The 24331-nt window shown below is 41.6% G+C and overlaps 2 protein-coding genes across 10 annotated transcripts in view; both read right to left on the reverse strand.

Annotated features, from left to right (window-relative positions):
• Positions 1-17000, reverse strand: part of fam189a1 (family with sequence similarity 189 member A1) — a 94777-nt gene extending 77777 nt beyond the window's left edge. The window contains exon 1 of the mRNA XM_069661064.1: positions 16928-17000. The gene's annotated coding sequence lies outside the window, so the exon portion shown is untranslated. The remainder of the gene's footprint in view (positions 1-16927) is intronic.
• Positions 17001-20763: 3763 nt separating this feature from the next.
• tjp1a (tight junction protein 1a) overlaps positions 20764-24331 on the reverse strand; it is a 97812-nt gene continuing 94244 nt past the window's right edge. For all 9 annotated transcript variants that reach the window (XM_069661079.1, XM_069661080.1, XM_069661078.1 and 6 more), the window contains one exon: positions 20764-22519. In XM_069661079.1, coding sequence (XP_069517180.1) covers positions 22425-22519 — 95 coding nt within the window. In that variant the 3' untranslated portion in view covers positions 20764-22424. The remainder of the gene's footprint in view (positions 22520-24331) is intronic.

Genomic DNA, 24331 nt, shown 5'->3' on the forward strand with positions numbered 1-24331 from the left:
TTCCATATTAAAACCATCAGTATAGATAAGGCAGCGGGTCTGAAACTTGTTTCATCACGCTCCATGTCAACTGATTTAACTCTTATTAACAATTCATAATATTGCGCACCTTATTTTCTGTCGATTGCATTTAACTGAAGTATTCCAATTACGGCCTTCCTGTTTCGTACAATGTATAAGTGTCTGTTGTGCGAATATAAAATGAGCTTTTTCCACACTACAACTAAAAAAAGACACAAATCGTGCCACTTGGATACACTGACAGAGTCTAGACGACTAAGAAAGGCGTTTCTTTGGCGGATTTGAGTCGCCTGTTTTTGTCCAGCCTATCAAACTGTTATGTTTTCATGTTGCTTAGCTGAACGCTACGGAAGCCCTTAGTGGACATGTATTCATACATTTTATTCACTCTGTTTTCTCATGATAACAAGTTATTTCCGGCTTATTTATCTCGAGATAACAAAGCTTGTTTTCTCGTGATAACGGGATCATTTCCCAGCGATCTAGAAAACAAAACAACTGGCTGGTCACTGTGATACAACAGAGCAGGACGTACCACGCTGCCATTGCCCACGCTAATGAGGTGAGTTAGGCCTGTTTGTTTTGTGCTTTCACAACTCTGGGGAGACAAGTCATCTGACGTTGCGGTGGTGCAGTGCTCTTATCTCGAGATAAATAAGTCGAGATCCAACCGGCAATTACTCGTTATCACAGAAAAACAGGGTAAATAAAATGCAAAACATGCGAATAGATGACGACAAGAAAATAAAGAAACATTTTTACCAAACTGCCAAAAAATTTGCAGCACTTGATAAAAAATGTTGCAGAGGGAGAAGAGACGCAAACACAGTAAGAGCTGAAAACAGAACTTCCTGTTCTGTTTTGTGTGTTTGGTTGTGTTTTCTTACTTTGCAGCATTTCTTTGTTGTTATCTGTTGTCTTAAGGTGCAGTGTGTTGAGCTCTCAGGGCCACTGTCGTTAAAAAATGTAGGCCTATGTCTTGGTTTAACATATCAATTTCTGCCTGCTGTTATTCGCTGCTACTTTTACAGCAGTAACACGACTTCCTGCGATCAACAAAGAGTTTGGATGCAAATCATTCACTGCAGAATCATCCAATGTGCATGTGATCCCTAAAAGGACGTTTTTTTGTGCAGCATCCTTTTTCTGACAAAATGTCCCTCAGTTTGATTTTGTTGCTGTGGGCAACCAACAAGTCCCTCCCAGTTGTGACTAAGTCGTACAGGAGGAACATGAGCAGAAAGACACAGGCACTGTGGAAACTGAGCAGCAGAGTGAGTCAGAGCAGGGAGAGAAAGCAGCTTCAGAGATGGTTCACGACGCTGAGATGGCCTCACACTTATTATCCTGTCAGGTCTCACTGCTGTCTGAAGGTTCGGCCTTTGAACTGGTCACACTGCTGCTCCTACATGTACACAAAACACACGTATAAACTACAGTTGTCAAAACAGGCTTTTTGTCCTCCAGCGCAGCTAATGAGCGGCACACAGAGCCGGAGACAAGGCCACACTCATTACTCCGCAGAGCCGCGGCTGTAATTGACTTGAACCAAAACATTTCACTCTCCCTCCTTGCTCGGCTAATAGAAGTCACTCTTCTCTGAACTCTTTGTTGTTCCTCTGTTTCATAATTCTTGTTCCCTCTCTCGCAGCCTGTCTGTCAATTTACACATGACAAGGCTCCCAGCGCTCTGATCTCCACCAGCTACAAGCTCTCCCTCTGTCTTACACGGGCTTCTTCCTCCCCTTAAAGCTTGTTTAAGGCGACAGAGAAAGAGAGAGGAACACCCACGCCCCTCAAATGATGCAGAGTTGAGAAAGCCATAGTAACTGTCTCTACCTGCCATAAGAACTCACCTAGAGGAGGTCCTGATCAAAGTTAACACTGACTAAGAATACGGCTTCTAATTTCTGTTCTAGATTGCTCGTCATCGTGTTGAGATGCTTCCATTTCCATCCCTGATCAAAGCTTTATTGTATCGTTTGAAATCGTATTGTACCATATCGTATCATAATGTATCATATTGTACTGTATTGTAGCGTAACGCATCGTATTGTACTGTAGTGTATTGTGGCGTATCGTATTGTAGCATATCGTATGGTATCGTATCGCATTGTATTGTATCGTGGCGTATTGTATCAAAGCGTATCGTAGCGTTTCTTGTATCGTATTGTTTCTTGTATCGTATTGTATCGTGTCGTATTGTATCATATCGTATCGTATTGTATCGTGGCGTTTCGTATTGTATCGTGACGTATTGTATCGTAGCGTATCGTAGCATTTCATATTGTGTCGTATCGTATCGTATCGTCTCATATTGTATCGTGGCGTATTGTAACGTGGCGTATTGTAACGTGGCGTATTGTATCGTGGCGTATTGTATCAGAGCGTATCATAGCGTATCATATCGCAGCGTATCGTAGCATATCGTAGCGTATCGTATTTTATTGTGTCGTATTGTATTGTATCATATTGTATCGTTGCGTATTGTATCAAAGCGTATAGTAGCGTATCGTATTGTATTGTGTCGTATTGTAGCATAGCGTATCTTATTGTATCGTATTGTAGCATATGGTAACGGATCGTATCGGATTATATTGTGGCGTATTGTATCGAAGCGTATCGTAGCGTATCGTATCGCATTGTATCGTATTGACAGTTAAATTTTTAAGTTGAAAAAAGTTTTTGTCTGTCAAATGCTAGAAGCTACTAACTACTATTTCATATCCACAACTTATTCATCATAATATATTAAAACCTAAACAATGCTTAACAATTTTTCTAAGGAGAAATTCTTTTTTTTTTTTTGGCACATGAGCACAACACTAATTATAATGTGCTTATTATGAAACATATACTCCTGCTTCTTCCTCTGACACGATCAAAGACTTCTGCCTGTGCTGATGAACTGCTATACATAGACACATAAGGGCTGCAACTAATGATCACTTTATCAGCACTAATCTGCTCATTATATTCTCGTTTCATGTACAAAACGAGAGAAAATTGGGAAAAAATGCTCATAACACATTTTTAAGAGCCAAAGATGGAGACTTCAAACTGTTTAGTCTGACAAAAACAGTTCAAACTAAAAGATACACAATAATCTGTGGTTTTAAACAGCAAAAAGCAGCAAATTATCACAGTGGAGGCGTGAGGAGTAGATAATGTGGGTCTTTTTTGCTTTAAAAAAAACCACTAAAACGATTAGTCAATTATCAAAGTAATGCAGATTTAATCTCTGTTTATCGGGTCGTTTTTACACACACACTTGAACACAGCTTTCATGCTCTGCTCCTCCCTTACTAAGCACAGTCGGGGGGCATTGATCAGATCATAAAAAACCCTATACTCAGCATATTTTTAAGTTCAGTCCTGCAGTGCTGTGGAAGCCACGGAGACGCCAGGGAGTTGTGATTTAGGGAGCTAAAGGAGGGGTGGATTGTTTGTAGATAATGATTTTTGATAAAACAAACAATAAGAAATATTATCACCACAGAAGAACAAGATTCAATTATACAAGATATTTGATTGCCGTTACTACAGGTACAACGCAAGCACAATTACTATTGAACCATACAGAAACATATTAAAAGGAATACAACACCCACAAGCAACCGAGAACTGAATCATAGTCACCATTAAAAGTATCCGTGGATGTGAGCAGTATAAACTGTAGTGCTGTTTAAGTTCTGTACCATGAAAACAGCTAACGAAGCGAAGTAGCTAACATTTAGCTTTTGTGTAATTTACGTTATTAATATCGCTCTTAAGACTGTCCTCTTCTACATCTTCCCCATTATCCTATATTTGTTGCAACACAACCACGTTAGCATCGCGCAGATCCTCCACTTCCCCTCGTCTCTTACCGATACCAATCCATCTAAAATAGTCCATAATCAGATGATAAGAACAAACTCATTTTATTTTGCTGAACTGATTTTAAGCCTTTAATAACTCTTAGACAAGAAATCGCTTAAGTATGTTATATCAATATATATAATATTATGTCAGCTTATTTCAGGTGGGGCTTTTTCATATACTGATTAAGAGTTAATAAAGAAGAAGTGATTTGCTGATATGGTTTTAAAATAAAAAGACTTATTTGTATTTTATTGTGTTGGAAAGAAAAACACGTTTACATAGTAAACATGTTTCAGAGCTGAAATACGTCCTTCATTTTGCCCTGTGAGGCTGCCCGCAGGGACCGAACCAGAGAAAACACATTTCATGTTTCTGTGACGGACGTGCGCACGCTCCTGAAATCTAAGTGCAATCCCAGAGGTGCTCACTCTCCTGGAGCCACAGCTGAAACATGGATCCAACAGAGACGTAACCTCCAGGGACACAAACAGGCAGCCAGGCGGATCAAAAAGAGTGTCGATTATGAGAGGTAGGGTGGGGGATGAGGCCGGCTAACCAAGCCGAAGCCAAAAGAAACAGTGAGCTGCAGGGGAAGAGGAGGAGGATGAAATATCAACCTGAGGGAAGAGCTGAAGACCCGGGGGGGGGGCACTGGCCTCCAACAGACTAGTCTTTATCCTCTGCAACTCACAATCAAAATCAGCAGCAATGTTCCACTTACTCTCCACTCCTTTCCTTTTTTATTGTGCATACATATCCTTCTTTTATTTTAAAGCACATTCTTTAAAAACCCCGAACAGTATCGAAAAAAACCAGAAAGAAAAACCTACTTGTGATTTCAAAGAGAAAAAACAGCAACTCCCACAATCCACTCCAGCCCCAGGACAGTTTGAAATAAATGAGCGTTTAGTTCTTCCCTCCAGCCAGAAACAGAGAGGGGAAACGCATTTCTCTCGCTCGAAAATCTGCAGAGTCATTCCAGTGCAGCACAGCAAAGATGACAGTGAGGGTAAAAGATGCTAAATGTTCCCGAATAAATTAATAGAGGTACATTTTCTTGATCTGAAAAGACAGTTAATGCATTCAGTGTTGATTGAGCAATGATTATAAAGGAGTACAGAGAGAGCGTGCTAACAGTGAGACTCAGCCAGAGGTAGAGTAAAGAAGCAGAACGATGGTTTAACAGATGAACCTCGGCTGTGCAGAGAATAAGATCCTCCTTTATCTTTTTTCTGGAGGCTTTTGCTCTTATTAAACTCCCACTGAGGCTCCTATCAGGCAGCCGTGTTAGACAGTCAGATCCATCAGTCCTCTGCTTTATTCTCCCCTGCTCTTCTTTCTGTACTCTCGCAAGCACGGAGGAAGATTCATACGCACACAAAGACCTTGGAAAACGTCCAGTAATGCAGCCCTTTGTCCTGCCCGTCTCCTCTGTATCGATGCGACAACAGGAAAAGCAGCAAACCACGAGGCGATGCATCATTGTGACTATTAACAGTGAAAAATGACTTTAAGATGATGCTGCTGGACTCCACCAGGAGACGATTGGGACTACATTACGGGTGACAAATCAGATCACTGCCAGACGTTGACTGATTGTGTGTGTGTGTGTTTTACTAAACGGCTGATCCGGTGACCTTTTGTTCACCATTACCTGCTGCTAAAGGCTTCACCTTTTGACCTGGAAAATGTATCCTCGTGATTTATCCAAACAGACAGGATTTCTTTCCTTGTTGCACATTTCCACCAGAAACATGCATTTTTCTGAAGTCGTAGCGTCGCCTCGGGGTCAGTGGCTGCTCCTCTAGCTTTCCTTATTGAATGAAATATCTCATTAAAGTATTTTCAATTATGACAAATGAGGGTTTTTCCTGGTTCAGAGCTATCTAGGTTGTTTGACATGGTGTCCACGTCTAAGGCAAAGGTGTTTAAACATGTTGCAAAAGGTCACAATTAAAGGTAAAAGAAAAGGCTGGTTTTCACAAAGTACATTCCCACCCACTGTTTTTTTTTTTGCACATTTTCAATTTAAAAGTGGAAACGGCAGAATTTTTTACATACATGTGACATATTGCTGTGAGTTTTTCCACTTGTCTTAGGTGGTAAATGTGATGCATGAATAAAACAAACTAAGAAAGTGTGATGGACCAAAACTCAAAGAATATATCATGATGTACATCTAGCATGCGTCTTAAATGTCCACTGAAGCTTGAGGGTAAATGGTGAACGGACTGTACTTATAGGCTACTTTTCTTGCCTTGGGACCACTCCAAAGCATGTCACATTCAGCCATTCACAAACTGATGGCAGAGGCTGCTACATGAAGAGCCCAACTGTCAATCAGTCATCACATTCACACACCGATTGGGGGTTCAGTGTCTCGCCCAAGGAGACTTCAACATGTAGATTGAGGGAGCTGCATGGGGATCGAACAACCAACCATCTGCGACCGACTCTTCCACTGAGCCACAGCCGCCCCACAGCCGAGGGGAAGGATGCAATGAATCTTGGGGATTTAATGCACCTCTACTGGGGACAACAGCACAAAAGGCATCAAGCGTTGCAGATGGTTTAAGAGGGCACAAGAAAGATCCAATCATGTTTCCCACATGCGGGTTTGATCAGAGAATTGTTGGACCCAAGTTTCAGGCGTTATTGGACAATCTGACAAGGCTTTGAGATATTTGCTCTGAGATTTACTCTCCATACTCCAAGTGAAATGAGTATCTACTCAGCAGTTTATATTAGAGTTTGAATATTTCATAAAAGTTTGAAAACAATTCATTTGTTGGCATTTCGAAAGCTACAACTCCCATCATGATTGTTTCTCCCTGCTCCATTATGTCTGCCAATGCTCTCTTTCCAGCCTCATGATTCCAACTTTAATCGCTACTGTCCAAAAGCGTCTGCACCATTTGTCTTCTTCCTCTGCTGCTGCTTTTGTTACAATTATGTACCAAGATAAAGAAATCCATCCTCGCTCATACAGCCACTCTTTAGACTGTTTAAGGGTGATGTTTAATGTTTAACCAGCCGCGGTTTAAAAGAAAGAAAATCACCAAAGCCGTCTAGACAGAAACATTTCATTGAGTTCTTTCTTTTTGCAACAGTATCCAGATAATTAATTTATATGTCAGCGCTTGATTTCAGAAAGGTTTTTTTGTGCTATGAGTTAGAGAAACTTGTATTGTTGAAAAGCAAACGGGGTTTATGTAAGAGCTCAAACGCCTCTCAGATTCGTCCTTAGGCTGTTGATTTATCTCTCTTGCTGCCTGATTAACCTCGGCTTTCAGCACAGGTCGGCTACTTTCTGAGGGAGTGGGAGACAAACAGAGCAAGAAAAAAATATATAAAGAAATGTGCTCCTTCCTTTTCTCTTGCTTCCTGTTACAGAGGTATCTCTGCAGCCAGAGCTTGTCCTAATACCGTCTCTCTGCTCTGTGGTCTGCATTCACACAGATAAAGAAGAAGGACGTATATGACAGACCTGTATCTCTACCCCGGCTCCATATAGATAAATAAACACAGAGCACACATTCACTCCACCCCCCCGACCTGCCGTCCCACATGTGTACACACATAAAAGCGCCCTCCAACACAACACAGATGCTAATCATAGAACAAAGGGAGGCTGCAGTCAGCAGGCTCTCCCATTGATCAGCTATAGAAGGCAGCGGGGAGGGTCGGCAGCAGCTTTGTTAATCCAGGAAGAAGATCCAGCTCGACGGCAGGTAGAGGATACAAGTCAACCACATCAACAAAGCACCGTCTGTCTGTGGTATCAGACCTTCACACTGATGACGGCCTGTTGCAGCACGCAGAAGCTCTTTGTGTCTTAAGAAACATCCTCACCCAGGTCAAAGCCAGGAGGAGGACGCAGATGTCTGTCACTACACTGGCAACAAAAACTCTCCATTCAGTCCGAATAAAAGATGAGACTGCTTTATGAAGCTTCTCCTTCCTGTCGGGTTTAACAAGAACAAACGGCAGAATGAATGTAAACACAGGTGTTGTACAGTTGCAGCATCCTCCTCTTAGAAACTAAAGACAGAATAATGTGATGACAGATATTTGTCTCTGCTCGTCTTTCGTTCTCTCTGCCCTCCCGCCCCTCTGAGCTCAGTTCAACCTTGTTGGCCTTTTCTATTCAACAGTCTGCAGGCAGACCTCCTGGCGGCCGGGTCGAGGCTGTTTGTAAAGAAGTGCAGCATCAAGCATTCTGTCAGACACGTCCCGGGCCGCGGGTCACACTAACGCACAGCGGCACCACAAACAAGAGCCGGGCAGAGGAGAGAAAAGACGGATTTATGACAGAGGGAGCGATCTGTGATGTATGCACATACAAATACATCATGCATTCGCAATTCAAAATGTTCCCCCCAGACACACGACCCCGTCCGTCTCTCTCTTCTCTCAGTCCTCCCAAATGGGTTTGCAGGGTGCGTTCAGGTCTGAAAATGTCCAGTAAAAACAGAAAACCTGCAGCTTTCATCACACATGAACTGGCTTTACTCTTCAAACATCAAAATGATGCATAATGGAGGCTGTTTGTTTTTGATGTCCATGCATCTGTGTGTGTGTGTAAGTGTGCGTGCATGTGTGAAAGTGTGTGTGAATACAAAGTACACAGAGATGTTGTGAGTGCAGAAATATGTGTTTGATCATTCTGCAGTATTTGAACATCCTAAGCAGACATTTAGTAAGACATGTTTGTGCTTGGAATAATAATTTGTACCTGATGGTGTTTTTCTACAAAGATTTACAATGAATTAGTTCATTTTTGACTTTTGAAACAACTTCTTTTTTTAAATTGAAAAGTCCAGGATCTATAAAAATACAAATAGTGTTCATTTCTAACATCCAAAGATATCTCCTCCTTTCTCAAATTATGTGCAGCAGAGGTTAGAAGTTATCAATCACACGCACGCAAGCCGAATATTAAACCTCAGCTTGATTCCAAACTACAGACACTCTGCACAAACATCATTCTGCTCAGTGAAAGCCAAACACCCAAGTGAAGTAACAAGACAAGGTCACAAATGACACTTATTGGTATTGGTTATTTCATGTTTGGCCTGTAATGTTTCAACAAGCACTGAGTAAGATAGAATCAGTTTCCAGACGACCCTGAACGCCTCATTCTTTATGAGTCCAACGCCTCTGCAACATGTTGATGTCAAAATGCAGCATGCGAATATCCTCATCTGATTCCACACGTCAGCAGGGTGCTAAATAAGAGCTGCTATGTGTTGGTGCGAACATGTTGCCTCAGATACTGATGAGACATCATCCGGCGCAGCACAGCACGCAACAATAACTACTGCAGAGTCAAAGCAATTGGTGGTGTTATTGAAGGATTAGTCGTTATATCTAATCAACAACTCATTTTATGAATAAAATATAAATCACAAAAAATCCAACGCTCTTTTTAAACACTTTAAACGCTTTTATTATCACTTCATGGTCATGTTAGACCTTAGATCAAACTATGAAGAGTTTCAGCATCAAGCCTTCGACAGAGGCGTTTTAACTGTTTGAAAAGATGTTTCTTTGAGTTCTATTCAGATTTATATTTCTACATATGTCCATATCCAAAGAGCAGCTCAGACCTACTTAATTTGAGTACAGGAACGTTCCTACTCTAGGGCGGCTGTGGCTCAGTGGTAGAGTTGGTAACCTCTCAGTCAGAAGGTTGGGGGTTCGATCCCTGACTGCTACAGTCACATGTCAAAGTGTCCTTGGGCAAGACACTGAATCCCAAAGTGCTCCCGAAGGCATAGCCATCAGGTATGAATGTGCATAGAAACTTAATGGAGATTGACACTCAGGTCTTTGCCATCAGTGTATGAATGGGTGACTGTGACATGTAGTGTAAAAGTGCTGAGCGCTACCATTAATCTACCATTAACTCTTTGTTGAGAGAATTCCCCGCGTTCCTCTGTCAGACATTACAGTTTACTTCATATTTTTGGGTCTTGTTCAGACCAAACAAGGGGTTAAATCACTTTGCATTGCTGAGAGAAACGGCTTTCTGATGTTTAATAGACCAACTGATTATTAAGAATACAATAAGCAGAGTAAATCGACAATGAAATCATGAGTTACAGCTCTAATTTGGTACCTCTGTCTCAAATATCACAAGATGAGCAGTGCAACTACATTGTACATCACACAGGAGAAATGTGCATTTGCACTGATTTGACTGGCCAGCACTAAACTCTGCAGGATGATGATGCACTCCAAAAAGATAGGGAAGGACAGAGTGACTGTAGTCGGTAGAACACGGCCTTTTTGACCGGACTGCTGCAAAGACAGTGGGAATGTTTTCATTATGATATACAGGAATATTCACTTTATTAAGTCTCTTCAAAGAGCACAATATGAGACACAATAAATAGTCAGATCTTCCACAGAAATACCCCCAAAAACATCTTTGTCTTTGCATTTCACCGTTTCACCGATGACTGCTTTGTCAACCAGCCGTAACACAATGCCGTCCCATGTTTTCCACTCAGGTTGCTTCTTTGCTTCATTAGCTAATATGTAGCAAAGAGAGAAAAAGAGGGGATGTCATGTAACAAAGGGAATCTTTTAACATGGCACACAGTGAAGACGCTCGGATCATCCTGTTCCCCATGTTGAACACGGATCATGAAACAACCCAGAAAAATCAGAGAAGGAGTGGATGGAGGAACGAGACGAAGCGGAAAGTCTGGATCCAGCGTGTAACAGGAAAACACACACAGACGGGAATTTAGTGAAGATGACAACATGAAATATTATAGCCTGCCTCCAACACTGTGTCTGCCTCTGTGTGTGTGTGTGTGTGTGGCAGCAAGGACAAACTGTTCCCTCCACCATTATGGAGCTCACTGGTGGCACTGGAGTGGGGGCAGGATGCACTGGAGGGTCCTCAGAGTAATGAGCAGCAGCAGGCTGAGTGCCTACTTACTTATTATAAAAAGGTGAAGCAGGAAAGTGAATTACACCCGTTCAGCGACACCTCAGGACACACCGAGCGCCGAGAACGACATGACATCATCACACCGCAGGCCCGCTTTAAACACCAGAGAGAGGTCGCTGCAGAGATGTTAGAAAAGCAGCGATGGGTCGATTAAGAATGAGAGTAAACAGCAGTCTCATGATGGATGGAATCCTTCTAATTAGCTGATCAATACGAGATTTAAGACAGGCCGGTCCGGCCGAGACATCCCGGCCGCTCCGTCCATTTAATCTAAACTGACGAGATGAGTGAAGCAGCTGAGGAGCCACGTCTTCTATTGACAGCTGGGAATAAATGGCTGCATCAAAACAACAAACAGCCCCGGTGAGGAGTTATGTGTTCAGCCCCAGAGTAATGCCTCTGTCACACGGGTTGTGACTGGAAGGCCATCAGATTGTATGATACTGTGGCTGCTGAGCAACGACATAATGTGCACAATATGTGACTTAAATACATGAGACAAAGACGAGCTTTCTTCTTCTTCTCTGGGTGTAAGTGGAGGATTTCCTCCTAACCTTTATCTCTACTGAAAGCCAGCTGCTTAGCTAGTTTTGGTTTCATTTGCTCAGGATTTAAGATATCTCACATGATACTGTTGACAGTTTCCCCAGCAACCAGGGCCTTGTATATTTGCTTGAACTATGAGTGCTCAAAACATGCGGCAAATTACACCCAAACTATCTGCATGGCTGGGTATCACTGCAGATATCACCTTTAACGGTTCCCTGCAGCCCCGAGAATATTTCATACAGGTCTGAATCAGAACCCATCACTCAATTGATATAAAAGTGCACTGAGTTATAAAGATACTAACATTCACGCACATGCTGCACAATAAATATCATGTCTTTGTTTTGATTAAGGTAGCTTCTAGGCTAATGAACATGTGCTACAAAGAAGAGCAGTTTATGCCGTTACAGATCTCGTTGCATTAAAACCCACTGCCTCAATACGTTTTACAACAACACAGTAAAATGTTCCCAATCACTGAGCAGGAAATAAACTCCAAGCCAAGGCAAAGCTGCGACCCCACAGTGACATAAATGACTCATTTAAATAGAAATCAATCTGCGTTAAAGGTCAGTAATACATAAACGCTCTGCTATTCGTGCCCTGCATTATTTTATCAGGAGTTTCATTGGACCTGCAGCATACAGTACATCTGTTTGTAAAATCAAACTGAATTGGCTCGACGCTGGACTGGAAGTGTTGATATTCACCTGGAGGGCAGAGGGAGGCTGCTGATTGAGCGAAACGTTCACACTTTGATGTTCGCCGTGGCCGACAACACCACAGGCGGATTCTAAGTAAAATACCTCCTGACAACAAGCACACACGTGTATTCATTCATTCATATTCAACAGATATAAGTCTGCTGATCAACACTGCAGACTGCTCTTAAAGTACGAGTTCACATGTATGCATGTGTGTTCAGACCTGTTGCCAGGAGACAACTTAAGCCCAATAAGCCCGTTAATTAATAATGATTCACACTCCCCTCGCTGCAGAAACAGCAGAACACAGCAACCAAACAATTAAATTAAACCTTCTGCCTCTTTGTCTTCTTCTACTAACACAACTGCTGCACTCACTTCTTCACACACACCACTTAAGGAAAGCTTTGCAAACATGCAATATCTTTCTGCTACAACCAGATTAGATGTATTTCCACTTTCTGCTAAAATAATTGGACATTTACTCTCCATTCACACAAACACACACACGCACACAAGCTTCAACAATCTCCAACAAAACACTGGAGCCTTCCTTTAAACACACACACACACAAACACACACTGGCTGCAGAATCTGCTGACAGTTAAGAGCTGGAAATGCAGCAGTGAGAGCTGCCTCACAACAAACAGCAAGAATACGGTCTTAAGCCACCTTTGTTGTGGCACAGTCTGTAGATTTGGGATGTTGGAGTGTTACTTTTAGAGAGGCTGCACACAAAATCCACAGCCGTCTCCTTCCACACGAGCGAGAGAGCGGGGGAGGAGTAAAGAGAAATAAATCCATATTTTTGGAGCACCGGGAGGAGAGGAACCATCACACTGATACAGATATAACAATCTAATGTGAACGTGTAAATGATGCCTGCAATAACTCCTTCTGATGGATTTACATATTCACAGCTTCTGGTTTTATCCGCTGTGACAGGAAATGAGAATGGGAAGGAGAGGCGGCCTGTGTTTGTGTTTGGACACTTGAATCAGTTCCGAGTTTAATTTGTGGAGATGTGAGGTGAACGGTAATTTGTTCTGCATGTCAGCTGCTGACAGCTGCTGCAGCCCCGTGGCTGGCTCGGGCACGATGCCTCATCTATCATCCATAAACCCGGCAGGGTGGCGTGATTCGCTGCCAACAGGTAAACCTGCCGCTAACCTGGCTGAATGGAGCACCATTAATTGTTAGAGTGCTGCGTCATCTTCGTTCACCTCATTTACATCTATAGGAGGTCACAGTGGCTGCCTGCCTGAAGCCTCGAGTTTGCCATATGGGCGGCCGCCATGTTGTTGCTTTTTGGAGCCAGAAGTGACCAATTAAGACGAGAGGGTGGAGCTGGAGAGCAGAGAGGGGTTGGCAAATGCAGAGCGATAAAAGTTATACAATCTAGGCCTGTGGCTGATTAGCTGGCAATAAAGCTAGTTAACTATCACGGTTCCCACACAATGAGATTCAGAATAAGATGTGACTCTGGTGGTGGCAGCTGACTGGAGTTGTTGTATTTATTTGACTAAATGAGCTAAAAGAGCTCGTTGAAGGAGCAAACGTCAATCAGTGGTTACAGCAACAGATGATCGTCATGAATAGGGGTGGGAATCGCAGGGTAACTCCTGAAACGACACGCGATACGTGGCCCACGATAACGATAACATCACGATACAGAGATTCTGCGATAGTTGATATATTGCAAGACAATCATATAATGATACATCACGATATCTGATTAATTCAAGAATACAAAATGCCTCTAAAAAGGTGAAGTGCAGAATTCATGTATTATTCACTGCACTTGGGTACCCGATTTTGACATAAATTGAGATAAACAATGATGCGATGACATTTTTGTAACATTAAAATATCAATATTTGGCACCAGCAATACGATAATAGTGTCACACCAGTTGAGACGACGATATATATTGCGATATTTGTCCCACCCCTAGTCATGAACAAGGTAACTTAAAATAACCATCTAATCGTAACCATATAACAGTCTCTCTGAGACCCGCCTTCTTCTCTGCAGGGAAAAGCCAACAACAATCCCATACAAAATAAAAATTTTTTTTATATACACTGAAGAAGCTAACAAGCCAGATATGGTGAGCGCAGACAACGATACCTGCTTATTGGAGCTGACATATCATAATATAATACTATAATTCCACTCACCGATAAAACTGGAGCACAAATTTCTTTGACAGTTAGCTAGCTCCATAAATTGCACAGCAAGACAGATTATTTGCCCGAATAATCCCCAAATAGCTCCAACAACACAAACAGGCTGAGAGGGTAAATTCAAGAGGAGGAGTCTATCAGACAGCTATCAGCATCTACCTGTCAGTCAACATGACCACACCCCTAAATTTGAAACAGGTGAGTTGTATAAAAATTCACGCTGTATACAGTTGTCATAAATACAGAAATTAGCTACACAGACAAAAAACCAGGCTGTAAACATGTATGATTCTGATGTTACGTTAGGCATGTTAATATGGGGCCTAATGGGGATTGATTCACTTTTGTAACCAGCCCCATGTGGCCACTTGAGGAACTGCAGTTTTTGCCACTTGAACGTAAGCTTTATTTTTCAGCAGCTTGTTGCAAACACAAGACCCTGAACATCAAAGCTGTACAAGATGTTTTTGTCCAGAGTGTGGAAAATCAGTATGAGGGAGACAGATGCATTGATGTGTAAAACACTGAAGTGGGATATATGTGTGTGTATGTTTCTAAGCAGGAGGAGGAGGAGGAGGAGGAACAACCAGGCTGGGCTCAGCAGTGATTGCACTCTGTAGGAAGAAAAGATTACACCTACTCTCACTGTGACTGTGATGAAATCCCACAATACCAGTCATCACACAGATCGTTAATGACGTCCCACAGTGGCCTCGCACACGCACACACACACAAGTGCAGGCAGGGTGACGATATGTTGTCACCTTCCTCATTAGCAGAGTTCATGAATTTACAGTAGGTTCAATAGAAATGCTTCAGGGTTCAAAGCTGCTGTTACTACATTTAAATGCTCGAAGAATAATAAAGCATGAAGGCGGACGCTTCAAGGACAATTGTCTGCAGGAAATCAGAGCTTTAACTTGAACACAGACACAATGCACCAAGGTATTTCAGCCAGATATTAAGGTTAACAGCCTCCTCTTCAATGCTACACATGCTGCCCTCTACCACACACGCTGCTTACACACACACACACGCACGCACACAAAGAGTTCAAGAGAAAGCATACCCTCTATGAAAGCAGGAATAGATTAGTCAACAGAGACTTAAAGCTACACAAGGCCAGCTTTTGTGTAAATACTTACTATTAGACTGAGTCACAGAGCAGAGCTGCGTAAAGCTTCCCATCCAACCACAATGTTATTCTAATTAACCTAAACAAAGATCGTGATGGAGAACGAGACATTTTCTAACCAGCTCCAAGGCCCTTTCATATAACAAGAGATCCTGCTTTTTTTCTGCTCAAACAAGCTGACATTTAAGACACAATGTTCAATCTGACTCCAGGTGTCAGAGAGCTGGAGAAATATCTCCATCCCAGGCGTTTCACATGAAAGACTTGATAGTTACCTCTGAAGATTTTGAGCTTATGTAAGAGTGTATTCAGCAGTGTTCAGCTTGTGACTTTACATAGAGTGACTTCCACCGTCTGATTGCCTCAGGGCCAAACACTTCCTTCACTAGAGACTCCAAATGGAGAGCTGGACTCAAACACATCATCTGGGATTTGGCACCACTGCAAGACGTTTTTCCAACACCTGACTCAGCCTAATAAACAGTACAACCCTCTGCATACCAGCATTGTCTTTCTGAACATATAGCTTACCCTGGCCTTACCTTTCCCTGTACTGAATATACCGTATATGTACACGTGCAATGTATGACTCCAGCAGCTGTATATTTTGTCTTTTACAAGTCAATGCTGGCTATTTAAGGTCGTGTATATGCACTGAACTGATGTGTCCCTGTGTCTGTCAGGGCACACAATGCCTCAGGTTCTGGTGCCTGAAGATAACAGATAGGACGCAGCACAGCAGGCTGACCTGTTGTTGTCAAATCAGCTTGAGGCACGGATCAAGAATGTGCGCTGACCTTTGACCTCTCTGACCCCTGTGGTTTCTTACTATTTCCCCTGTAACTATACACTCCCACTCACACATGTCCTCTCTCTCTCTCTCTCTCACACACACAAACACAGATGGCCCCTGTGCCACAGACCTCCCCTCACCCCTGCACTCTGCCCCGCTGCCTCTATAATTAATGGACTTTGGGTCTCTGGCAGGAAATCAGGGAAGTGTGCGTTCATAAATATTTACAGACACCAACATGAAAATTTCACATGAAGAAAAACACAACATCTTAAAGACGATTCTTCCTAACACATCCCACAGTACACATAGAGGTTCACAGTGAAGCAGTATTTCAGTGTGTCATACCGTATGTGCGGTGTCAGTGATTACCAGAGCCTCTGCATCCTAAATAAATGCCTCAGTTGGCTCTGCCCTCAAACACTGATAAAAGAAACAAAAAACTAATGTCTTATTTCCATGGTGATGAGCGCAGCTCTCTCTGCCTCTAAAACTGGATCTCTTTGAAATCCAAAATCCACTAAATCAAGTTATCTTTCTTTTCTACTGCGACAACACTCACCATAAACATCTTAGCGCTCATATTCTACATAAGACCACTGTACTGACATATTCCAGCTTATGAATGCTAAATATTACGAAGATAAATAATAATAATCATGCGTGTTTAATAGTATTTTTTTTTTTTTAAATAAAGTGTAGTTACTCACAGAGAAGCCTGCCCAGAAGGGACAGGAGTGACGGACTCTGGGTGATGTAGTCAGAGCCAGAGCCGCGAAGCTGACGGCCAGGATGAGACTCCCCAGGACCATCTGAGAGACTCCCAGAGCCAGCATGATCCTGGTCCGAGTCCGGTACTCCCTGAGCCGGGACAGGCTGCGGGACAGCGACGCCGGGCTGAGGGACCCCGGGCCACCGATGCTGCTGCTGCCGACGCCGCCGCCACGGGGCAGCGCGTGCACCGGCATTGTCAATGAAGGGTACAACCGTCAAATACAGCAGCACCTGTAAGGGACAATAAGATCCACAAAGAGCAGAGTCTGTGTGTTTCAGCCGGCAGTGCGCTGGGGGTAAGCGTAACTAGAGGTCAGTGTCCGACGTGGGTGATTCCCATCAATTAAGATGCTCGCAGTGGCTCCAATTAGAGTCGCGCTGCGGAGGATGAAGAGAGGAGGAAGGTGAGAGCAGAGCCGGCTGAACCAGAAGGCACCAGATGCAGAAGAGTAGGAATATATTCAAGTCGAAAAACGCGAAAGAAATCGCTGGAGATGTGAACGACTGCTCCGAGGAAGAGCCCATTCCTCCAAAGTCAAAACGTAAAAAGGAAAAAAGAAAGAAAACGCATCATCCTGCCGTCAGCCAGCCTTGCACCATTGCCATGCTGTCCTGCTCGCCTATGCGGGCTCTTAACTACTCAAAGGCGAGGGATGAAAAAAGGTGTTAAAACAGGAAAAGGTGAGACTGCACTCCTTGAAGGAAATAACAGAGAAAAAAAACGCGTAATTGGTTGAAAAACGCTGCTGCTCTCTGTTTTAAACGGGTCTAAATATCCGCAATTGTGAGCGAGCCGCGTTTCTCTCCTGCGTGAGGCACCAGCAGTGCTTTCACAGACGACAGCAGATCTAACAGGCAGGACAGGAGATGCACACTGCGTAGGCCTGCTGGAGATGTGCCACTGTGCGCGTCTGCATGGCGACGCGCTGCGCGGACGGAGCGTGTTTTACTACGAGAGGAGGAGGAGGGGAGGTGGGCTGCAAACCTGCGCGTGATTTGTCACCGCTGCTGGTGATGTAGTTCTGGGTGAAAACGTAGTGAAGGACTTAATGAGGTTTATTTTTAGGACGTTTTAGACGTGTTCTGTGTTGCGTTAAGAGGCTACAGTCTAAGTGTTCTTACATTTTCAACATTTAATGAGGATTCAAGGAAAATCTGCCAGGTAAATGTCAGGTAGATTCAGGTGACTAACCCTGAAGACAGCACCTACTGTCTGCAAACACTGGCTTTTTAGCATCTGTCCTTTATAAAATTGGATAAGGGTCCTGAAGTTACAAATCAGAGGCACCCTGATTTACCCCAAAATTCACTTCCCCACAGTTTTTGATAATACTCCCGAATCTAGCAGAATGATTCACCAATATTTTAGTCTTTTACCCAAACGGGTCGCAGCAGTAACATTAAAACATAATATTTGTTACAATTCTGTTGACTGTAATAATTAGTGGTGGACACAAACAAATATTACTCCAATACAAGTGAAAGTTGCTCAGTCAAATTACTACTTTAGTTTAAGTAGCCTACTGGCGTACATGCTTTTAAAAAATACTTGCTATGTTTATTTAGAAAACATTATTTACATTTTTAAACTCACATGCTACAGATTTCCATATTTGCAGCTCCAAAATAATAGGAACAATAATAAGAACAACCAAAAATACCTGATGAGCAGGGAAAATGTCAGCCTTCATAACGACCAATTTACGACTAATTAACTGATCTGAGTGACATTTGCTCTACGTTCAACTATGGAGACGCGCGAGGTAAAGGTACAGCAACACCACTTAGACAAACCACAAGCAGAACTACACGAAGAACATTGTCTTTGGGATTTTAAATAATTAGAAAATTAATCAGCTGACTGGCAAAAGTAGCGAGTAACGAGCACATTCATAGAAATGTAGTGGAGTCAAAATTACGACACCTTGTGGCTGTTTGTTTGTAGCAGGGGCTAATGATTTTTGCCAAAACAAACAATAACTCATTAATTAATTAATGCAATTCGCTTTTCCAGTGAATATAGTTAAAATACATGTAACTAAGTGTACAAATTAAGCACAGTTACTACTGTACATTATGAATGACCAAATCCCATTGTACAAAAAGTAGCCTACCGAACAACTATGGAAACAGCCACAGAACCGTTGCTAGGTAGCAGCTGCTACTAGCTTTAGCTAACACTACCCTGAGGCACACAGCACAGGACCAAATTAGCTTACTTTGAGCTAACGACGCGTACCTATTAAGAAATAATGCAGCTGGCCCCATGGTCCTCTTCATCCCCGTTCTGCCCATCGTCTTCATTATCCACCGTTTGCGGCAACACAATACCTCCATTATGTTAGCCGCTAGCATCCTCATTGCTGGAATTGACAGTCTGTGATCGTGTCCACCAACAACATCCTCTCTGCCTTGTTTAGTATCAATTACAAAATTAACGCGGTCCATATTCAGCTGATTAAAACGAACTTAGTGTATTCTACTAAAATGATTCATTAGTTGTCTTGGGCTCTAAACTGTAAGAGTTTGGTATGTTTATGTTGCCAAACACATTTAATCACAGTTGCAATGATGCAGACCCAAAGTGCACAACAAGGGGCAAAGGTCAAGGTTCATCATTACTTGCTTCACTGAAACATTACTTAAAATAATAATATTTAGGGGGCTAAGGTAACATCATCTATCTAGCAGCTTACACAGCTCTCGCACGCATTCACTTCAGAAATGTAAATATTGTCGTTAAATAATTATGATCATTAGAAAGTATCCTGACAGGGGTGAGACTGTCTGGCCCACTGGTTCAGGACCTGTCTGGCTTGTTTTGACCCTGCTGATCATAGGTTATGGACACGAGTTGTGAGCAGTTTATTCAAACAGGGATTTTTCTTCCTCAGAGTTTCAATCAAAGGATATTTAAAGGCTTTAAGAGGTGACGGTGTTTAATATTTCACAAGAGAGAAGAAGTGTCAGAAAAAAGATGTGCAACAGACTTTCTTCCTCACTTTTCTTTTAATCATCTGTGAGCTCTCGAGTCATCCTGGGACCAATGACAGCCTACATTCTGCAAGCCTCCTCTCACTGAACACATTTCATCATGAATTAGTTTTATTCCAAATAGGCAGTAACTGCACATTTTTTAAGCATACATTTGACTTGAATACTATATACTATGTCTTAGCAGAACTTAAAGGTCCTGATGACAAATAAAAACATTAAAATTATTTATTTATTTTTTCAACATTTTTGGCTCACTTTTCCTAATATATATATATTTAAACTATATTCAGGGCGTTAGTATTTTCTAGGACTTGAAAAAAAAAAAAAAAAAATTGAGGTGTTCGGATTTCTTTGCAGTCTAGTTAAAGTCTCAACTGAAGCGCTTGTGTATTTTTGACCTTGTTAAGCACGGCCCAACTGCGCCATCTAGCTGCGACACCTTTTGTAGGAGTTACTACAGACATGATTTAAATTATATTTATTAAGTGGGGATAACAATTCACTGTGATTGTATTTAATATGATTGCACATGACAAATAAACTTGATTGACTGAAAGTATCACTCTATAGAAGAAATAACAGAAAATTGATTATTTAAATTACAAAATTAATCAGCTATTATGTTGGTAATAATGTAATTTTTCAAACAGAAATGCTGAAACATAACAGGACAAAGCACCTTAAGCAGCAATCATAGCCACAGATTCTCTTTTTAGAAAAATAAACTCATTAAAGACAGTTAATTTAGAGGTAAACAATAAACTTCCAGACACTCTTTACTTTAAAAATGATTTTATTTATTAATACAGTGGTATACTTAAAATTGTGTTGCAGAAGAGAAAAAAAGTCAGCCACACGTGAAGAGCTAATATCCAATTAAAGCCGTGTTATATCTAAAAAATAAAATGGTACTGGTGTGCCATACATAATATATTGTCTATTAGTACAAAAATACATTTAAGGGCACACAATACAGCATCCAGTATCACAAATCAGTGAGGGGGACACTTTGAGAGCACACCCTTTCAAAAGAACATGTTTTAAATGTGTTTTAGCCCGCGCACATTCCTCATCCTTAAAGAGCCATAAACAGAACGTCTGCTGTGACCTCAACATGGTGTGAGTAAATCGGTAGAAAAGGTGTGATGTATTAATGTCAGGTTACAAGTTCCAAGGCTCGAGGGTATATCCAGAATACAAAGATAACCACGGTCACTTTCTTCCACTTTTTAAAACATGTTTTCTCTAAGTTTTATACAAAAAAGAAAGACATACAAAAAGTTCATTTACAAACAAAAGAAACAAGGCAATATGCTAGCTTTATTTACAGCTGCTTCTTTTCTCTTGTTTTTTTCTTTAAGTAATGCATAGCAGATAAAAGAAGAGCATACCTTTGTTATCCTTTATCGACTGTTACTGTGTGCTAAACCCAAGTCCATTTATACAGTGGGTCCACAAAAAAATGGCAAAACAAATGACAGTATACCATAATTTATCATAACTTATTTTTCTTCGTAATGAAAAGTGAATAATCTGCAGATAAGGCATCACTGCTTATTTGTGTGTGAGTGCAAGAATGCACCGAGAAAGAAGAAGAAGAGAGAGAGAGAGAGAAAGAAAGAGAGAGAGAGAGATGTGAGGAAGAAACTGAGGAGGCTACTGGACCTGAGTAAAGAACATGCATAGATCTCCCTCAGGCTGGAAGGAGAGACTCGGTAAGAAATGATGCTACAAGATATTACTTTAGGAAAAAGGAAGAATTTAGAAAAGGAAGGAATGAAGGAAGAACGTTTCGAAAAGTGTGCTGCTTGAGTTCATATCCAGCTTTAGCCAACTCCTTCAACAGATTCTGTCTCAAACCTTCATTTAAATGTGGAAAACACATCGACATACATGTTTGTTTTGAGTCCTTTGAACTGAAAATAACAACATGTTGACTGGTAATTGAATTCATGAGTATTTTTTTTTCCGTAAATTTTCTCTATACTACTATATATACTGTATGCATATATAGCATAAATATACCGACACAGATTTTTGAAGCATGTACGCTGCCTCAAAAGCCATCCATCCATCTATATTCATGTAAAAAGGACATTAAACATTGCCTTATAATATATAGTGTCAATCCTCAGTGGCATCGGGGCATTGCATGCATTATTGGTTTCATTTCACATCAAAAACTTCAAAACTGGGAAAGAGTTCAAAGAACAGCTTGTAACCATCATCAGTGTCTCGCCTTCATCCGTGGGTGCAGTAAACAGCACTGACTGGGTCTTCTTCATACTCCATTATGTGGTGTGTACGTATGTTTGGAGTGCATCTGTCAGTGTGTGTGTGTGTGTGTGTGTGTGTGTGTATGTGTGCATATATGTGTCTTTCCTCTTCATTTTATCCCCACATGGTTCCACATTCAGTAACACCTGCTGGTCCTTCTTAAAAGTGGTCAATGAGCACAGAAACACAGTTGGCTCCCACCAGGTAGTTGGGGTCTCCGGGGAGAGACTTGTTCTGCCAGCTTTTTGGGTCACCTGCAGACAGACAGATGGGGATGGTGAGTGAGTGAGTGATAACAGCTGCTTTTTATGCAAGATTCAAGCTGTTATGCATTTAATAAGCATTATTTACCTACAATAAAGTCATCATAAAAGCATCTTTATAAAGCAGAATTTATTGCACAAAAATTTTACAAACCACTTGTGTCATTTTAAAGCAGCACTGCCTGCAGGACTTTTTGTCCCTAAGCAATGTTAATCTAAGCCTGGACTCACAACAGGCCAGTAAAAGCAATTTCATATTTTTATTGAATGCCTCCGGCCTCTTGTTGACTGCAAATTACACCTCAGTCACTGGGAGGTCTGAGTGTAATTGCAATTATAAACATAGAGGTCTGTGCCAAGAGGAGCATTGCAGTAATCAATCAGAGTGTAAGCAGAGTCAGAGCAACAAAGGTTCATCGTCTGCAGGCTAACTGTACATGTGGCAGCATAAAGAGAGCCCCCTGTCGATCTTTTGTTAAATGCTGAGAGATAAGTGAGAGCTACTGTACATGGGACAATAACCAGAGGACCATCTCCTGTTCTGAAAACCAAAATAAGAAAAGTTTTCCTTCCTTACTTTATGGATAGCTGTGTGTGGGGCTTTTGAGTTAAATGGAGCAGCCTATGATTTCTGTGTGTTGCATGCATTCCTCTGCAAAAAGTGGACAGTGAAAATGACTGTAGATAGTCATATTGACATCATACCAGCAAAGTTACACCTTTAACTACAGTTTTAATGCCTATATCTGTAGAATAGGTTTATAACTTAACATTTTATCTTTCCATTAAGGATTCTTGTCAACACTAAATCAAATCAAAGTTTATAACGAAATGCAAATAAATATTCAATTACTAATTACATAGATAGAGTTGGCAGAAACAGCACTGCAGCAGAACAATGAGCGTGTACACACGCATGCGAGCAGCAGCAAATCAGCTAGGGAGCAGTCACGCACAGGTGGAGGTAGAGGATGTGGCCCCAACTACCTCCGTCTACCCCCAGGCTTGTTTCCTTTTTGGAAGAACCGCAAAACAACAAAACTTGAACAAGAACATAATTTTGGCCGGACGCTCTGGGGGCTTTTTGCATGAGCAAGCAAGTGATGTTGCCTCGAGGTAAGCCCAAAACAAGCCACTGCCAGCCAGCCTTCAAATTCGCCCCTGAAGTCATTACCATTTTTTTTCCTTCACACACAACATCGATTTTCAAATTTAAATTGGATCCGAGTTATGAGCAGCTCTCCTCTGCTTTCTTTGATGTCTGCCTGCGAGGCTGAGCTTACAAGAAAAGGTATGAATCATCCCTCAGTTCTTCGGTTGCATGTGGCATCCCTGAACAGTTTAACAGATAATTCAGGGGGAATCTGATGGAGTAATTTAGAGTTAAGTGTTTCCTCAACAAAGAATAATTAGCAAATCACAATATGGAAAATTGAGCTGTCACATGATATCCATGACATTAAATATACCCTTTGGAGTTTTTCTGATCAAACAGGCATCTTTTCTCCTAAGAGATCATTAATTTTATTGTTGATTTATCTGATAATTATTCTCTTTAATAATTGTTTTGTCTATAAAATGTAAGACACTAGCGGAAAATGACTGTAATAATATGCTAAACTGAATGTGCTTTCCCCTTTCCTTATATTCAGTGAAAAGGATTCCGTGTACACGATCTTAAACACAGAAAAGCAGCAAATCCAAAGCAGTTCTTTTACTGAGCTAAACTGTATCACAGCAATCTGATTTCCATCTGTAAGTTAATACCTTCATCGGGAGCATAACACAGCACATATAAAAGAC

The sequence above is a fragment of the Semicossyphus pulcher genome, unplaced genomic scaffold (assembly GCF_022749685.1).
Source record: "Semicossyphus pulcher isolate SPU_LCO1_2020_fin unplaced genomic scaffold, fSemPul1.0.p SCAF_1, whole genome shotgun sequence".
In the NCBI taxonomy this organism is placed as follows: domain Eukaryota; kingdom Metazoa; phylum Chordata; class Actinopteri; order Labriformes; family Labridae; genus Semicossyphus; species Semicossyphus pulcher.